General features: G+C 41.4%; 1 protein-coding gene across 1 annotated transcript; it reads right to left on the bottom strand.

Annotated features, from left to right (window-relative positions):
• Window positions 1-794: 794 nt before the first annotated feature.
• GEM (GTP binding protein overexpressed in skeletal muscle) lies at window positions 795-7,348 on the bottom strand. Its single transcript, XM_065399471.1, has 4 exons — window positions 7,018-7,348; window positions 3,427-3,503; window positions 2,711-2,915; window positions 795-1,072 (listed from the first exon to the last, which is right to left on the bottom strand). The coding sequence occupies exons 1-4, from the start codon at window positions 7,346-7,348 to the stop codon at window positions 795-797; spliced, it is 891 nt and encodes a 296-aa protein (XP_065255543.1).
• Between the last annotated feature and the right edge of the window lie 6,016 nt (window positions 7,349-13,364).

Raw genomic sequence — 13,364 nt, 5'->3', positions numbered from 1 at the left:
CAATAAATACATTTTCACCCCCAATACTAAAAATGCTTATTGCTTTGCAATGAAATAAATACAGCACAGCTCCTTCATACACAAGTCTGGGTACAAATGTCCATGTGGTTTCTTATAAAAGATCAGGTGGTTTTACAATTTGGCATCTCTCACGTGAAGCATTTTGAATTTTAATCTGATTTTTGTTGTTGTTGTTGACAGTCCCACAGTATGAAAATCAGAGGGGAAATATCGTTTGGCTAGAAGTATTTTTTCCATTAAAATATTACTTTTTCAAAAGTAAGAGATGTGTATGTTCATGGGGGTTACCCCTGGAAACAAGACAGTGTCTCAGTGACTATTCTAGAGAAATGCAGATTTTGGGTGCTTAAGAAAATCAGACCAACTATTTGGCAAAGGATCAGTTCCCAGTGAGTTCATCATTTCTCTACACATTTTCCCAAAAATAATAATGAGAAGGTGCAATTCATTCGCCAGATCATGAGTGTTTAGGTTCTTACACTATTATCCAAAGGCAACAAGAGAAACAAGAAGTAAATTTAAAAACACACCCTGCTTAACTTTAGGATGTTAGAGAAAGCTTTTTAAAAAACTACTGACAAAAATATTAAGAAAGGCTTTTGTTTTCCATGCATTGTGCTGTGCTTATTGCCAGCACATTTTGTCACCATCACAACTGTGAATCCAAGTCAAAAATGTTTTTCTTGTAGTCCAATCTAATATAGATTGATTATTGTTCACATTGTAGTTAAATAATGTCCACAGAAGAGAACATCTGTCATAGTCCAACCTTCTTAAAGTACTGATAGGTCGTGGCAAGACTTGGACTTAAGTTTGAAGGCCATATTCTTGTTGTTCTTGGCAACTATTTTGCCCCAGAACCGCCTGGCTTTCTTAGGAATGCTCTCTCTCCTCTTCTGATATGCCAGCCTCCTCTCGTTCTTTTCCTTGCTGTCCCTTCTTAGCCGGACTTGCCGCACAATTCCTTCAAACAGTTCCTTCACGTTGTGCTGGACAGCTGCGGAGGTCTCGATGAACTTACAGTCAAACACAACAGCACAAGCTCGGCCCTCTGTAAAATGGTAAGGGATCTATGTCAGTGGGCATAGCGTTCAGATAATGCACGTTCCCTAGGCAAAATGGAGAAGGGCAAAGCCATGCACAGTACAGAATGTGAGCTATCTGTACATGCCATAACTAGAGTCACTTGTACTTCACGGAAATCTCAGTGACTCACGTTCAGAGGCAATGAGGTTACCATTACTGAGAGCAATATATTGCTTGATCCATTTACAGCCATATTTTCAAAATACAACTTTTAAGATTGCAGGCATAATTTTGCATATGCCAAAACTCAGATCTCTACATGCACACTTCGGGTACGTCTACACTGCAATAGAAACCCTCAGCCCTGGGTCTCAGAGCCCAGGTCAGCTGACTCAGGCTCACAGGGCTTGGGCTGTATAGGTATAAAATTGCTGTATAGACTTTCAGGCTCAGGATGGAGCTTAAACCCTCCCCCTTGCCCAGGCTCCCCCAACCCCTAACATCACATTGCAATTTTATAGCCCTGCAGCCTGAGCCTCAGTTAGCTGACCCAGGCCAGCCATGGCTGTGCCATGGGTCTTTTATTGCAGTGTAGACATACCCTGAATGGGTAAGTTCCTACCTCCCTGATTTGTATGTGTAAATATAGGCCTGATTCTACCCTCATTGAAGTCAATGGTAAAACTTGCAACTAACATCGAAAGGAGTAGGACTGGGCCCACAGATTGCATACACAAATTGTAGTCTTTGAACAGCAAAAACTTTAGGGTGAACAGCAACATGTGCAAAAAATTAAGTATTAGCTAAATTATGCCCATAAATTTAGAAGCCACTTTGAAATTGTGGCCCTTATTTTTTATATTTGAACCTAAACTAACTCTAATTATCTTCTTCTTCTAAATGGATACCAGCATGCTCTGATACTCCCCTCCCTCTCCAAACACATCAGGTGGTTGACTCATGGAGTGCTTAAAATGAAACCCAGCTTCCTGCCTTCACTCCAGGCAAAGTGCCTTTAACAGCCAGCAGTAGGAAGAATGTGAAAATGAAAATAAGAAACCTAGTAATACTACTGAGCCCTTGTGCTCTACTGCTATACGTTTCCCAGTGAGAAGTTTTCATGTATGGCCATTGTGACAGGGGCCAGAATGCAGGGTAAAGTCCAGATCAGCTTTCCCTTCCCCTTGCATGGGGACCTGGGAAAAGGTCTATCGGAGGGGCTTCTTGGAAGACAGAGGAGAGGACGAATACTTTTGGAAAGGTCAAGCTCTACAGTCAATAGTCATGGGACTGAGTTGAAACCTAAGCTGGGGGGAGTTTCTCATCCGTTTCAGGTTAACACTATTTTATTGTGTTGTTGTAGACACTGCGCATCCGACACTCACGGATAAGTTTCCAGGAAGAGACTTAGCTGACCAAAGACTCGATCCATCTCCCATTAAAGTCAACGGGAGTCTTTTAATTCACATTTATGGGAGCTGAATCAGGCCCTTAAACTTGGGATTTTGGGGTTGAGGTTTTTTGTTTGTTTTTTGCTATTGAACCATTCCACCCATTCTCAGCCATAGAGTACTCCTGACATCAGTGGGAATTCTGCAAGCAGATCTAGGCCAGTACATGGCTCTTAAAGTTATAAAGTGGTTGTCATGGTAATTTTCCATACCTGACACAGAGACTTCACGGCACCTGACGAGATCGCTTTTGTTGCCCACTAAAATAATGGGAATATCTTCTGTCTGGCGTGCCCTGCGGAGCTGTATTCTTAGTTCAGAGGCTTTCTCAAAGCTTGCTCGGTCTGTGATGGAGTAGACAATCAAGTATGCATCTCCTTCTTGCATGCAGTGATCTTGGATCCATTCTTCTTCACTCTGATAAAATAAAATAGATACCGCCAGCATTAGCAAAAGCCTGGCTTTCTTAACTGGAAGCCCAACTGAGTGTTTACAGAAAAAATGTAATATTACGAAACCCAAATTTAACCATGGTGTAACTTTGCTGGGTATGGTTCTGATCACAGTTACACCAGTATCAAACCAAAGGAACATGGATATACACCAGCACAAATCTGGGCCAAAATTGGCCAGTAGACTTCATTAACTTGTGCTTGCTTATGCCCAGGTCAAATTTAGCTCTGATCATGTTTCCAGCATTTTTGTTTTTAATAATAAATCAGACAAAGAAATTTCTTTACCATTTTCAAACTTACATGGAGGAGCTTGGACATTTTTAAAGAACCCATGCTTTCACTGACTATAGAATTATGGATAACACCTCTTTACTTGTTCAACAAATGCATGTTCCTAGCAGAACTATAGTATTACTGCTCAGTCATACTTAATTTCCCTTGGGCACTTGAATAGAATGAATGGAATAGAATACCTTATTTTCCCACATGTCAAGCAGTATAATGGTTGCGCTTTCACCATCTACCATCAAGGTCCGTTCATATGTATCTTCTAGAATAAAAAACCAAAGTGTTAGCAATACATCCCTTCCTGTTGTTATATATGTAGCAATAAAGAAAAATAGCCATAAACATATGATTTGTTCCAAGTTGAATTCAGTGAACCCAATTCACTGTTGGTACGAGTCCATTGATTTCAGTGGAGTTGTATCCATTTCCACGAGCAGTGCATGTGGCCCTATGTCTCTTTACTGTTTTTTTCTTAGTTTTCATGGTAAATGAACGAGACTGAAAGATTTTGCAACTAGTGTTCATTATTTTGGCTGAAAAGCTTTTTATCCTATGTGGGGCTGGGGCAGGGGTAGGGTTGGGGGTGGGGGAAGAGGAATATAACCAGTGAAAGAAATAAATCAAATGCTGAACATTTGACCCCCTGGGAGCAGTTGACAGACGTACAGACTCCAGCAAGGCTTAGTAATGGAAAATATTTGTTTTCACTCTAGCAGGGACCCTTTCCGGGTGAACTCCGAGCAGTTCAGCCATCAAGCAGCCCTAGCAATGGGCAGCGGTGTGTGAGGCAAAGGTTGTTGGGCTCTATAAATCTATAATAGGTGCTGCTATTGCAGTACAGATCTCTGAACTGTCCCTAATTCCCCTGGCTTTATTATGTCCCATGTTAGTGCTTCTCACTGAATGGTCACCTATGAACATTAAAGAGGTGATGAAGCATTTCACGGCAGTTTGGTAGGATGTGACAGAACCTGCCTAACCCTGGATAAGGACCTGCAACATTCATATCTGGATTTCAAACCGCACCCAGTTCAGAGGTATTTAGATCTGAGGTCAGCGCCAAGCCATTATAGAGATCAAGGGCCACTGTGAAATTTGGATTCCATTCCCCGTCCCTTTCACTCCCTTGAAGTTTGTGGTGTTTGAATGCATGTTTTTGGTTTGGGCCCATCTCTAGTCTTGTGTAACTGCTAGCATAATAAAATCCAGTGTTAGGGCAGACAGCTTCTGAACTGCTTACATTCATCACCATGCTGTTCAGAGCACCTATCCAAACCACTCTGATGGAGGATATTGCTGTATTTTAAATAAAGGCTCTTCCCTCATAAACTCCGACTGTGCTTTTGTGAAGTGATCTTTCCCCAAGTCCTAATCTTGGACTCTCTTGGAAACCAGAAAAAAGTGAGTCCATGGAGTAGAATGAGCCAAGGGGCACTAAAGAATAGCCAAATGTTTTTTTTTTAAATCAGTTCCGCCACAGAAACTTTAAAATGGGAAACTCTTTGTAAACAAAAGGACACTGGGCTGACACAGCTGGCCACCTGGGGGTGGATGGGCCTAAAAGGAGGAAAGCAAAAGGAAAACACTAACCAACAGGAGCAATTTCACTTCTAGCCCCAGTTGGTTCTCCCTTGTGCTTGTGCATCAGATTAATCCTGGGCAAACGTCTGAGTCCAGCAGAGCTGAACAGAGTGCAGGCTGTAGGAGACATAAAGCTCACCTTCACACTCCCCCTCATCTTGGGGCTGCTCTGTGGAGGACTGATCCTCTGGAGTAAGTTTAGAGCAGCTTGAAGGCTGCTCTACCTTGCCCTGGCTTCTGGCAGCTCCCAGTGTTTGGAACAACGGCATAGGAGCATCCCACCCATGTGCCCTACATCAGCAGCAGGGAGATAGCACAACATAGGCACTGCTACACTGATTCTACACTAACTGGAGGCTCCCTTTGACCTGGGGTGATCCTCTGAATTCTGGTTACCCCTGCTGTAAGGACACATGCTGCCCACAGTGCAGCACAAAGCACCAACACCCAACAGAAGATCAAGTCCATCATATACCATAAAGCAGCTGTGCAAAATTCCACTTCCTTGGGGCAAGTAACATTTTTCAGATAAGTAAAATATTATCATTGGTTTGGGGATTATTTTCCCCCCATCCTCATAACTGTGAAGGTGGGTGACTAGGCGTGGTGCCTGGGCTAGTAGATTTTCAGGGCAGTTTTGCAAGTCTGCAAGAAAGAAGAGTGGAAGTGACCATAAGCGTGTACTATGCTGTACTCTATGTGCTGCTGGAGTGCAGGCTAGATAGCTGCTAGAAGGCCCATCCCGTGCAAATGAGGTCCTGCATGATTACAGGACTACTCAGTGGAAGATGAAAACAAAACACACCTGATTGGCTGATCCGTGTCCTGTGCATCAAAGGGGTCCTCAAGTTCCCCTCAGGCCCCCAAGACTTATATTTCCAGCTTGTGGTCATGCACAAGCAGGATTTGGACCCAGTATTTTTCATTCTGGACCATGTTAAGTGGTAAATCGTTCCTAGCCCGGCACAGAAAGGGAGAAGAACACAAGGTGCCTTCCCTTCTGGCCTCCACTGAACCATTGCATAGGAGCCAGACACATTCATGTTCCTGGTGCTCCTTGAACACAAAGACTGCTCTGGTGCTACCTGTTTGCTAGGCATCCCAAAGAGGCAGGGCAACAAGGAGTAGTGGAGGAATGGGGCCATCTGCGCTGGTCAGTGAAACTGAGCCAGCCAGAGTGGGAGCAACCCCTGCCCTTTCTCCAAAGCGTGGCCGTATCCACATCTTCAGAGCCGCAGGACCTCCTGCTACAACACAGCTCCTCCCCAACGGTCTCCCGCACACAAAACACGGCCCATGGCTCAATGCCACTGTTTAGCCTTAATTGAGCCTTGGGAATAACAAAAATACGAGTCCCCTCACTCTAAAGCAGAGGAGCATAGTAAAAGAAAGATGCCTAGCAAAGAGCTGCAGACCATGTCAGCCTCCTCTTTTCCCCAAATTAATTGGGGAGCAGGATTTTTTCCTCACACTACTGAGGCACCGTTATCTGCTCTTCCCTTGTGGGAAGTGGGGGATCTGTGCCATGCAGGTGATATGAAATGCTGATGAGAAGAACCTAAATAGCTTATATTGAGGCAATTTATTTGCATACAAATTTGGTGAGATTACTTAATGACCAGCAAGTATTTTGTTTGTACCTGTAAAGCAGGGCAGGGATTTTTATTTTTCTACCCTTATCTCTTGCTGATATGTAACTCTTAACAGTTTCTTTAAAACCCAAATGATTTTAGGCACTGATTTCTCATAGCATCACAAGGCTGGCAGTGCAGTTTACAGGCCAGGCTATTACCTCACACCAGGGTAAAGCAGGAGTTGATCCACTGAAGCTTATACCAGGGTGAAACTGGTATAAGATCTGATTCAGGCCTTCTATGTAATGTATTTACAGCACAGTCAAGAATTCCAACCGCCCTTTTTACAAAGAAAGGGCTCAGAAGCTGTATTGTTCTCCTTTGTCTGTATTTCAGCTGATTTAGACCTTTGTCAGTGAGTGTCTTTTTTCATAGCCCCTGATTTTTTAGACAGATGCATGTGCTGGAATCAGCTTTGAAAATAAGGGCCAAGTGTGCATTACCTCAGTTTCAGGCACTCCAGATTAAATGACCTCACTAATTTTCTGTGTCTTATTGCTGATGACTATTGACAAGAAAGGCTTTAAGTAAACATAAGCAATGCAGAATGTAATGACCTACCTCCTAGCACATCACAGTCACTGTCCATGCTGTCATGTACGCCTGCAAAGATATTGGCCAAGGTAGATTTCCCCACTCCATGCTCCCCAATCATTACCACCCGGTAGTAGGTATTTCCGGACTCGGAGGAAATGACTGAATCGGAAGACTCTGATGACCAACTCCTTCGGTAATAATCATCGGGGTTCATAGTGTATCTCTTGCGCACGTTGTACTCATGGGGGGGTTTGTGGACGGTCAGGTGCCTTCCATCGGCAGGGATGCTCCAGCGTTGCTGCTGTGCGTGCAGCGCACTGCTGCTGTGACGCATGGTGACGTTATTCAAAGTCATGGTTTTTCCCTAGGAAAAAATAGTGAAGTCACAAACATTACACACCAGGAATTTGAAATGAGCTCCATTTTAAAAAAAAAAAACATTGATAAGGTATATCCTTTGCATCTGCAAATGCCTAGTGCACAGACAAAAGAAGAATTAGAACCTGCCTCTTTCATTTGCCTCTAACATTTCTAATTAGCAAACCATAGTCATGGCTTTAGGATTCAGGTTGAAATCAGCATTACATACTAAGCCCTATCTTTGTCTCCCCCTAGTTGTGAATATTAGGAACAGCCCTGCTTTGGGGATGGTGCGGAGCTGAACTGCCCCAACGGGAGCAGTAGGAGGCAGAATGCCTTTCATAGCAACCCATCACATGGGGGACTGTGCCCACTGCTGTGTCCTTTCAGAGAGGGCATAATCCCCCGTGTGCTGGTCCCTGCCCATTCTGGGGCACTGTGCACCTCTAGGGGGGTGCAGAGGGAGAAATACAGAGACTGCAATTGTGCCTGTCCCTTACACAGACCATGCAATGGACTGAAGGTTCTTTGCACCCTCTCCCATCACTGCATACCCATGTAAAGTCCAGCGGAATCTGCCGAGGGGCTGTTAAACAAGAAATTGTTCTTTGCCTGCAAAGTATCATGCTTAGTCTCAACTGACAGTTGAATCTGTTGTGAGAACCACAAACATTATGCTCTGCACATTTAGATAATTTCCTCTGGTGGAAAAAGAACCACATCAACAAGTCTTACTATAATGGGCTTGATTTTGCACTCAGTTATACCAGTGTAAAAAAAAGGAGCAACTCCATTGCACACAATGGAATTAAGCTGGTAACAAACGGGTGTAAGAGAGAGCAGAATGAGGTCTGATGGGATCCCAGAGTATGTACCTGATCGCACCACTAGAGGAGATATCACTGGGAGAAAATAGCTCATAAATTTACGGTTTTGAAATCAACAAATGAATTGGCTGAGGAGCAGCTAGTCAGGTTAGCTCCTCTTGTCTAAACATGGCTTTTAATTACATTTAGCTTTTGAATGTATTTTGCCTTGGTTGGAGGCAGAATGTTGTGATGTCATTCCTAGTGGTCCACAGCTACCATTTTTAGGAAAGTTACTTTGATGCTCTCCAGTTCCCAAGGTGACAGTTATTTATACATTTTGCTTTTTTAGGCTTCAGTCTGATGGCTCTCAGTTCTCTTCTGCATATTAACAAAGAGATCATCTGCTATTAAAACATCCGGGGCCACTTTCAAACTTTATTCCTCTTTTGTGTTTGCAAAAAGTGCAGCATCTCATCAAATCGCACACTAGCAATTATTTTTTCTAACTCAAGCAACCCTTGAAAACTTTTTAGAGCAGGTACAGAGCAGGTCATAAAACAAATGTGCTGAAAAACAGCAAACTGTACCTATAATTTGAATATCAGCCTTCACCAAGCATATTGCCCCTTTTCTACAACTTGTGACCTATGCCATTTTCTATCTGTAATTACAGCATTTGTTGCAAAATCAGTTCATCTGTATTCCATACAGTCACATAAACTTTTGCCAGCAAGAAATGTTTTTAGCTGGAGACCAGGCACCAAACAAACACTGCTTCACAAACAAAATTAAATATTTTAACTTTCAAGCATATATTTTTCTGTCATTTCCCTGTCAAAAAGACAGAATGAGAAATGTTAACTTTGATTTGGCTAAATAATAAACAGTCTACATTAGTAGTGCTTCCTTAAGAGATTTCCACGGTTTAATAAACTAAACAAGACAATGTCTTATAACTTACTGTAGTGCATTCAATTCCAAATTCAAACTATATTTCACATTACATATTTCATTTGTCTACTTAGTTCTATCATTTCTCTTCACTAAAGTAATACATTCAAACTAATACTTTTCAGCCAGCACCACCTTACTTTTCACAGTCTCTTCCACCAGTCAGCTCCTTTGGTCTTATTGTCTATTTCTTGCAGTGGAGTGTGATATATTGAACTGGTCTGCTGGAGTAAATCCTCTCCTGTTCAGTGGCTGCCTCTCTAATTCTTTCTCAGCAAACGTGGTTTATATTAGTCCATCTGATCAGAGACAGGGCTTTTCCGTTACGTCATTGGCCTGTTCACACAACAGCCAGCCCCCAGCTGGGAGGAAGCAGGCATGCAGAAGAGCAAAAACTTACAGACAGTAACACTAATGAAATCACTTACTTGAAGTCATATGATTTTTTTCTTCATTAATAATGCCAGTAAACCTTTTGTCTTCTTACAAAGTGGAAAAATACAAAAAATTCTCATCACAAGTCTCTTTCAGCTTTACACTCAAGTGCTCTTGAAATCAGTGATGTCTAAAGACTTGCTTGTGCTTTTCTAATGTCCCAAGTGCTACAAATATATTTCATTATCTAACTACAAAATGGAAGGGACTCCATCCTGGAATACCTCATCTCCTAAATGTAATCATAGATCAATAATTTGTAAATACCTGAAAATTAGGGATGTTGTCCTATTTTTCAGTATAAGAATGACTAATACAAAAGATCACATTTTTCATTTTCTTTAAAATCTACAAGTCACTGAACAGTTTGCTCAGACTCACTGCACTGCTTTTTGGATGCACAGATTCTTATTCACTGCAGTGTTACTCCAGTTTGATGCTAATGTAATTCCACTGGTATGAAAGGTGTTAAACTCGCATAAAATTGGAGTAGCACAATGCTGCATAGTTTTAGAAAAGCTGAAACTATATTGTACGTTTTACAAAAGAGGGGCTTGATCCTTAAATCTTTACTCTTTCAAGCCTCCTTAACTGCAAGGAGTTTTGCCAGAGAAAGCACTGCATTATCACACTCCTAGCCTGATACTTTTAAGGCTAGATGGAAAATTTGTATTCATTCTACTGATAAAGAGTGGGGAGATTCCCTTACCAAAGTGTATAAGGTCTCCAGGTGTTACATAAAGTCATATAAATTTTTTACTAATAAAGCACTATAGAAATCTGAACAGATGAAGTTAATCCATTTCTGAACATGGACACAGATGTCTTTGTGGGCATGATTCACTGCTGTAAATCAGGAGTAACTCTGTTTCAGGTAATAACCTAGAAACATTGCTAAGAAAAGATGGAATTTACAAAACTCTTCAACAGAAACTTGTTAATTTTGTTTTTGGGCAGGGATTCTTTCCATGCTCATTCTCCAACATATGAAGACAAGAACATTCTCCAAAATAATATTCTCCTATAAAGTCAATGGGAGTCACTCAAACCTGGCAAAGGGAGAATTGGAGAAGAAGCAGAATATGTTCTTACTTTCACCTGCCCATGTCTCCGAATGCAAAACTGATTGCATGACAAACACTGAACTTCATCAGAACTCTGAATACTAGCTAGCTTTTCTGCATGACTGAATCACCAGCCAGCCCTGTGTTTGCAATATTGGGATTAAGCGTCAATGAGCAGCATGCACCATAAGAAACAGCCTTTTATTTGGTCTACTGGCCATATGGAACTGCTATGGATACTGGACCGTACAGCACTGCAAAGTCCTATCATGCAGAATTGACTATTCTCTTGTTGGAGGGACAACTGCGTGCCCCACAGGCCGTGCTCAGAGGTAACTTTACAGAAAGGGCACATGGTTCTTTGGCTGGCTATGCATTTGGCTTCACTTTTCATCTTGCTAGCAGTTGTGGAACTACCCAGAGGTCATGCAGCTGACAAGGTGCCTGGACTGCCCTGTTCTGTAGCGCATGTTCATTTGGCTCCTTTCTTATTGTAGTTTGTAGTTCTAAATGTGAAAACAATCTTTCTCCGCCACAGCAATGGAAAGGTTTATGGCCAGACTGATCAGGCAGAGTCTGAGGCGATGAAGGTTTCACTGGAAAATTGTAAATAGATAATACTGGAAAGCATAGACAGTAGCGCTGTATCTAGCAAATAAACCCAGAGTCAGACAAGCACTTAGAGATCATTAAGGTTTGTGTTAGACCCACTGTCTTCAATAATTCTTCATAATATTCAAGGGCCTTTTTAGGGTAGAAGAAGAAAACACAGGTCTGTAGTAACCACACAGAACATCTCTTCCATAAAACTGTCTGTAAGGACCACCCTGGCCTGGTATGTGGCGCTGGTATTTGTGAAACTTGCACGCACGTTTTTCCTTTTGTTTTTTTCTCTTAGGAGCCTATTTATCACTTTTTCTGATGTGACACTTAACCCCTTTGTTTCTCATTCTAGCCTAGATTCTGCCACCTTTATCCATGTGGAGTAGAACTTTATCTCTTGAGCAACCTCTGTGATGGCAGTAGAGCAATTCTGTGTGAGGAAGGGTGGCAGAATCTGGCCCTCTTTGTTTTTAATTGTGTGAAAGTAGGGAAAATGTGCCGCATTTTTATACTGCAGTTACATAGACAACAAAACAGGGAGCCAGAGGGATAACTAATTAAACATGCGAACCAAGTCTTTATTAATAAAGCTTATTACATCCTTGGATTTCCAAATACAATCCAATTGACTGTTGCAGGGCCAGGTGATCTTGAATAGTTTTGCCCTCTTACCCTCCTAGCAGGTCAACTGTTTTGCAACCAAAAGTCACTGAACAGCTAACTACTGTTTGAGAGGGGATCACATACATGATCATGTTACTTAGCACAAGGAACTGTTATACTTAGGGCCCTTCATTTTCAGTTTTTATTTTATTTAATTTTCCCCAGGAATTTATCAGTGTTTATTACCACCACAACAAAAACAGGTGAAAATCAGTGTAAAAGACTAGTCATAATTTTTCTGGGTAAATATCGGGGTTTATGTTCATGTACGGAAAGATAGGGACAAAAGTATTCAGTAGATTAATGCTTCGAATTCCGTTCCTCAATGTGGTTTGTTGCAGAACTAAAACAAAACTCAAAACACAATGCCACCTCTGAGTTTATCTCTAATCCCCAAAAACTTTTCATTTGAATTAACAGTTTACTGTTGTAGACTTAGAACTATTAGCCTATAAATATTTACATTTAATAATTGGGCCACACCATTTGCAGCACATACACTCAACTTCATTCTTTTCTCCTGTTCTTGTTTTTTAAAACTTTCGAATACTTCCTTGCATTCTGAAGCATATTCTGATACAGATTTTCATTTTCTTCACATTTCAGTGTGTCAACTCTTTAAACTGTTATCTGCTAACAGCTTGAAATGTGTACATGGTGGGCATGAGATTCATCAGTATGTTCACATGCGCATGCACTTCAGAGCTTGCCTGTTTGTTTATGGTGTATATCTTCTAGACTAATACATAGCCTTACTTCAACAAGCAGCTTTGTATATACACACAGATTAATGTATTATAATACATATATCTCATGCAACATATTGTATTTTCCTAATAAAACAAGTACTTTTTTATATATTTTAATGATACAAAAGTAGGGTAAAAAATCAGAAAAAAACTGAATAATACTTTTTGTAAAACCCGGGAATTTTTAGGTAAAAATCAGTTTAAACTGGAAATGAAGGGGTTTAGCTATACTGCAGCACATTTGATCAAAAAGAGCCCATAGCTGAGACATTTGAATTTAATGCAGCATTTGGGGTAGGAGTGCTCAGATATCACAGGTGGGAGCCATATAAGAATTATAGATTGTTTTGCTCTCCTGCTGCTTTTCAGGCTTCTTCACCAGGCAGAAATAAAAATTGTGGTGTGACAACTTCCGATCCCTTTATGGTCAGCTGGCTGCACAGTGCAATTAGGTAGATATTTGCAATAGAAAATAAAATAGGGTTTTTTTCCTGCCACCAAGTTAACCACTATATTTAGTGTTCGTTTGCCAGGGGTAAGGCATCTCCTCATTTCTAAGATTGAGCAGCACACCTTGCAGGCAGACACATTAGAGTATATTTTCCCCCATTATATGCTTCAGTTGTGGCTGGACATTAGGGGCAGGTGGATCTATATCACTCCAGTAATGCCTCAGCTATCAGTCTGTGCTATAGACAGAGACATAGTGCACTGTCTAGGTCTGACTGCTGCGCTGA

Source organism: Emys orbicularis, chromosome 2, assembly GCF_028017835.1.
Source record: "Emys orbicularis isolate rEmyOrb1 chromosome 2, rEmyOrb1.hap1, whole genome shotgun sequence".
Lineage (NCBI taxonomy): Eukaryota > Metazoa > Chordata > Testudines > Emydidae > Emys > Emys orbicularis.
Note: the sequence above shows the minus strand (reverse complement) of the source record. Positions and strands in the feature narration are given on the sequence as shown.

Coding starts and splice junctions, on each gene's coding strand:
- GEM (XM_065399471.1), bottom strand. CDS start 7,348: ATGACTTTGAATAACGTCACCATGCGTCACAGCAGCAGTGCGCTGCAC. Junction 3,504..7,017: donor TGACTGTGATGTGCTAGGAG/GTAGGTCATTAC, acceptor TTTTTATTCTAG/AAGATACATATGAACGGACC. Junction 2,916..3,426: donor TTGACATGTGGGAAAATAAG/GTATTCTATTCC, acceptor TTATTTTATCAG/AGTGAAGAAGAATGGATCCA.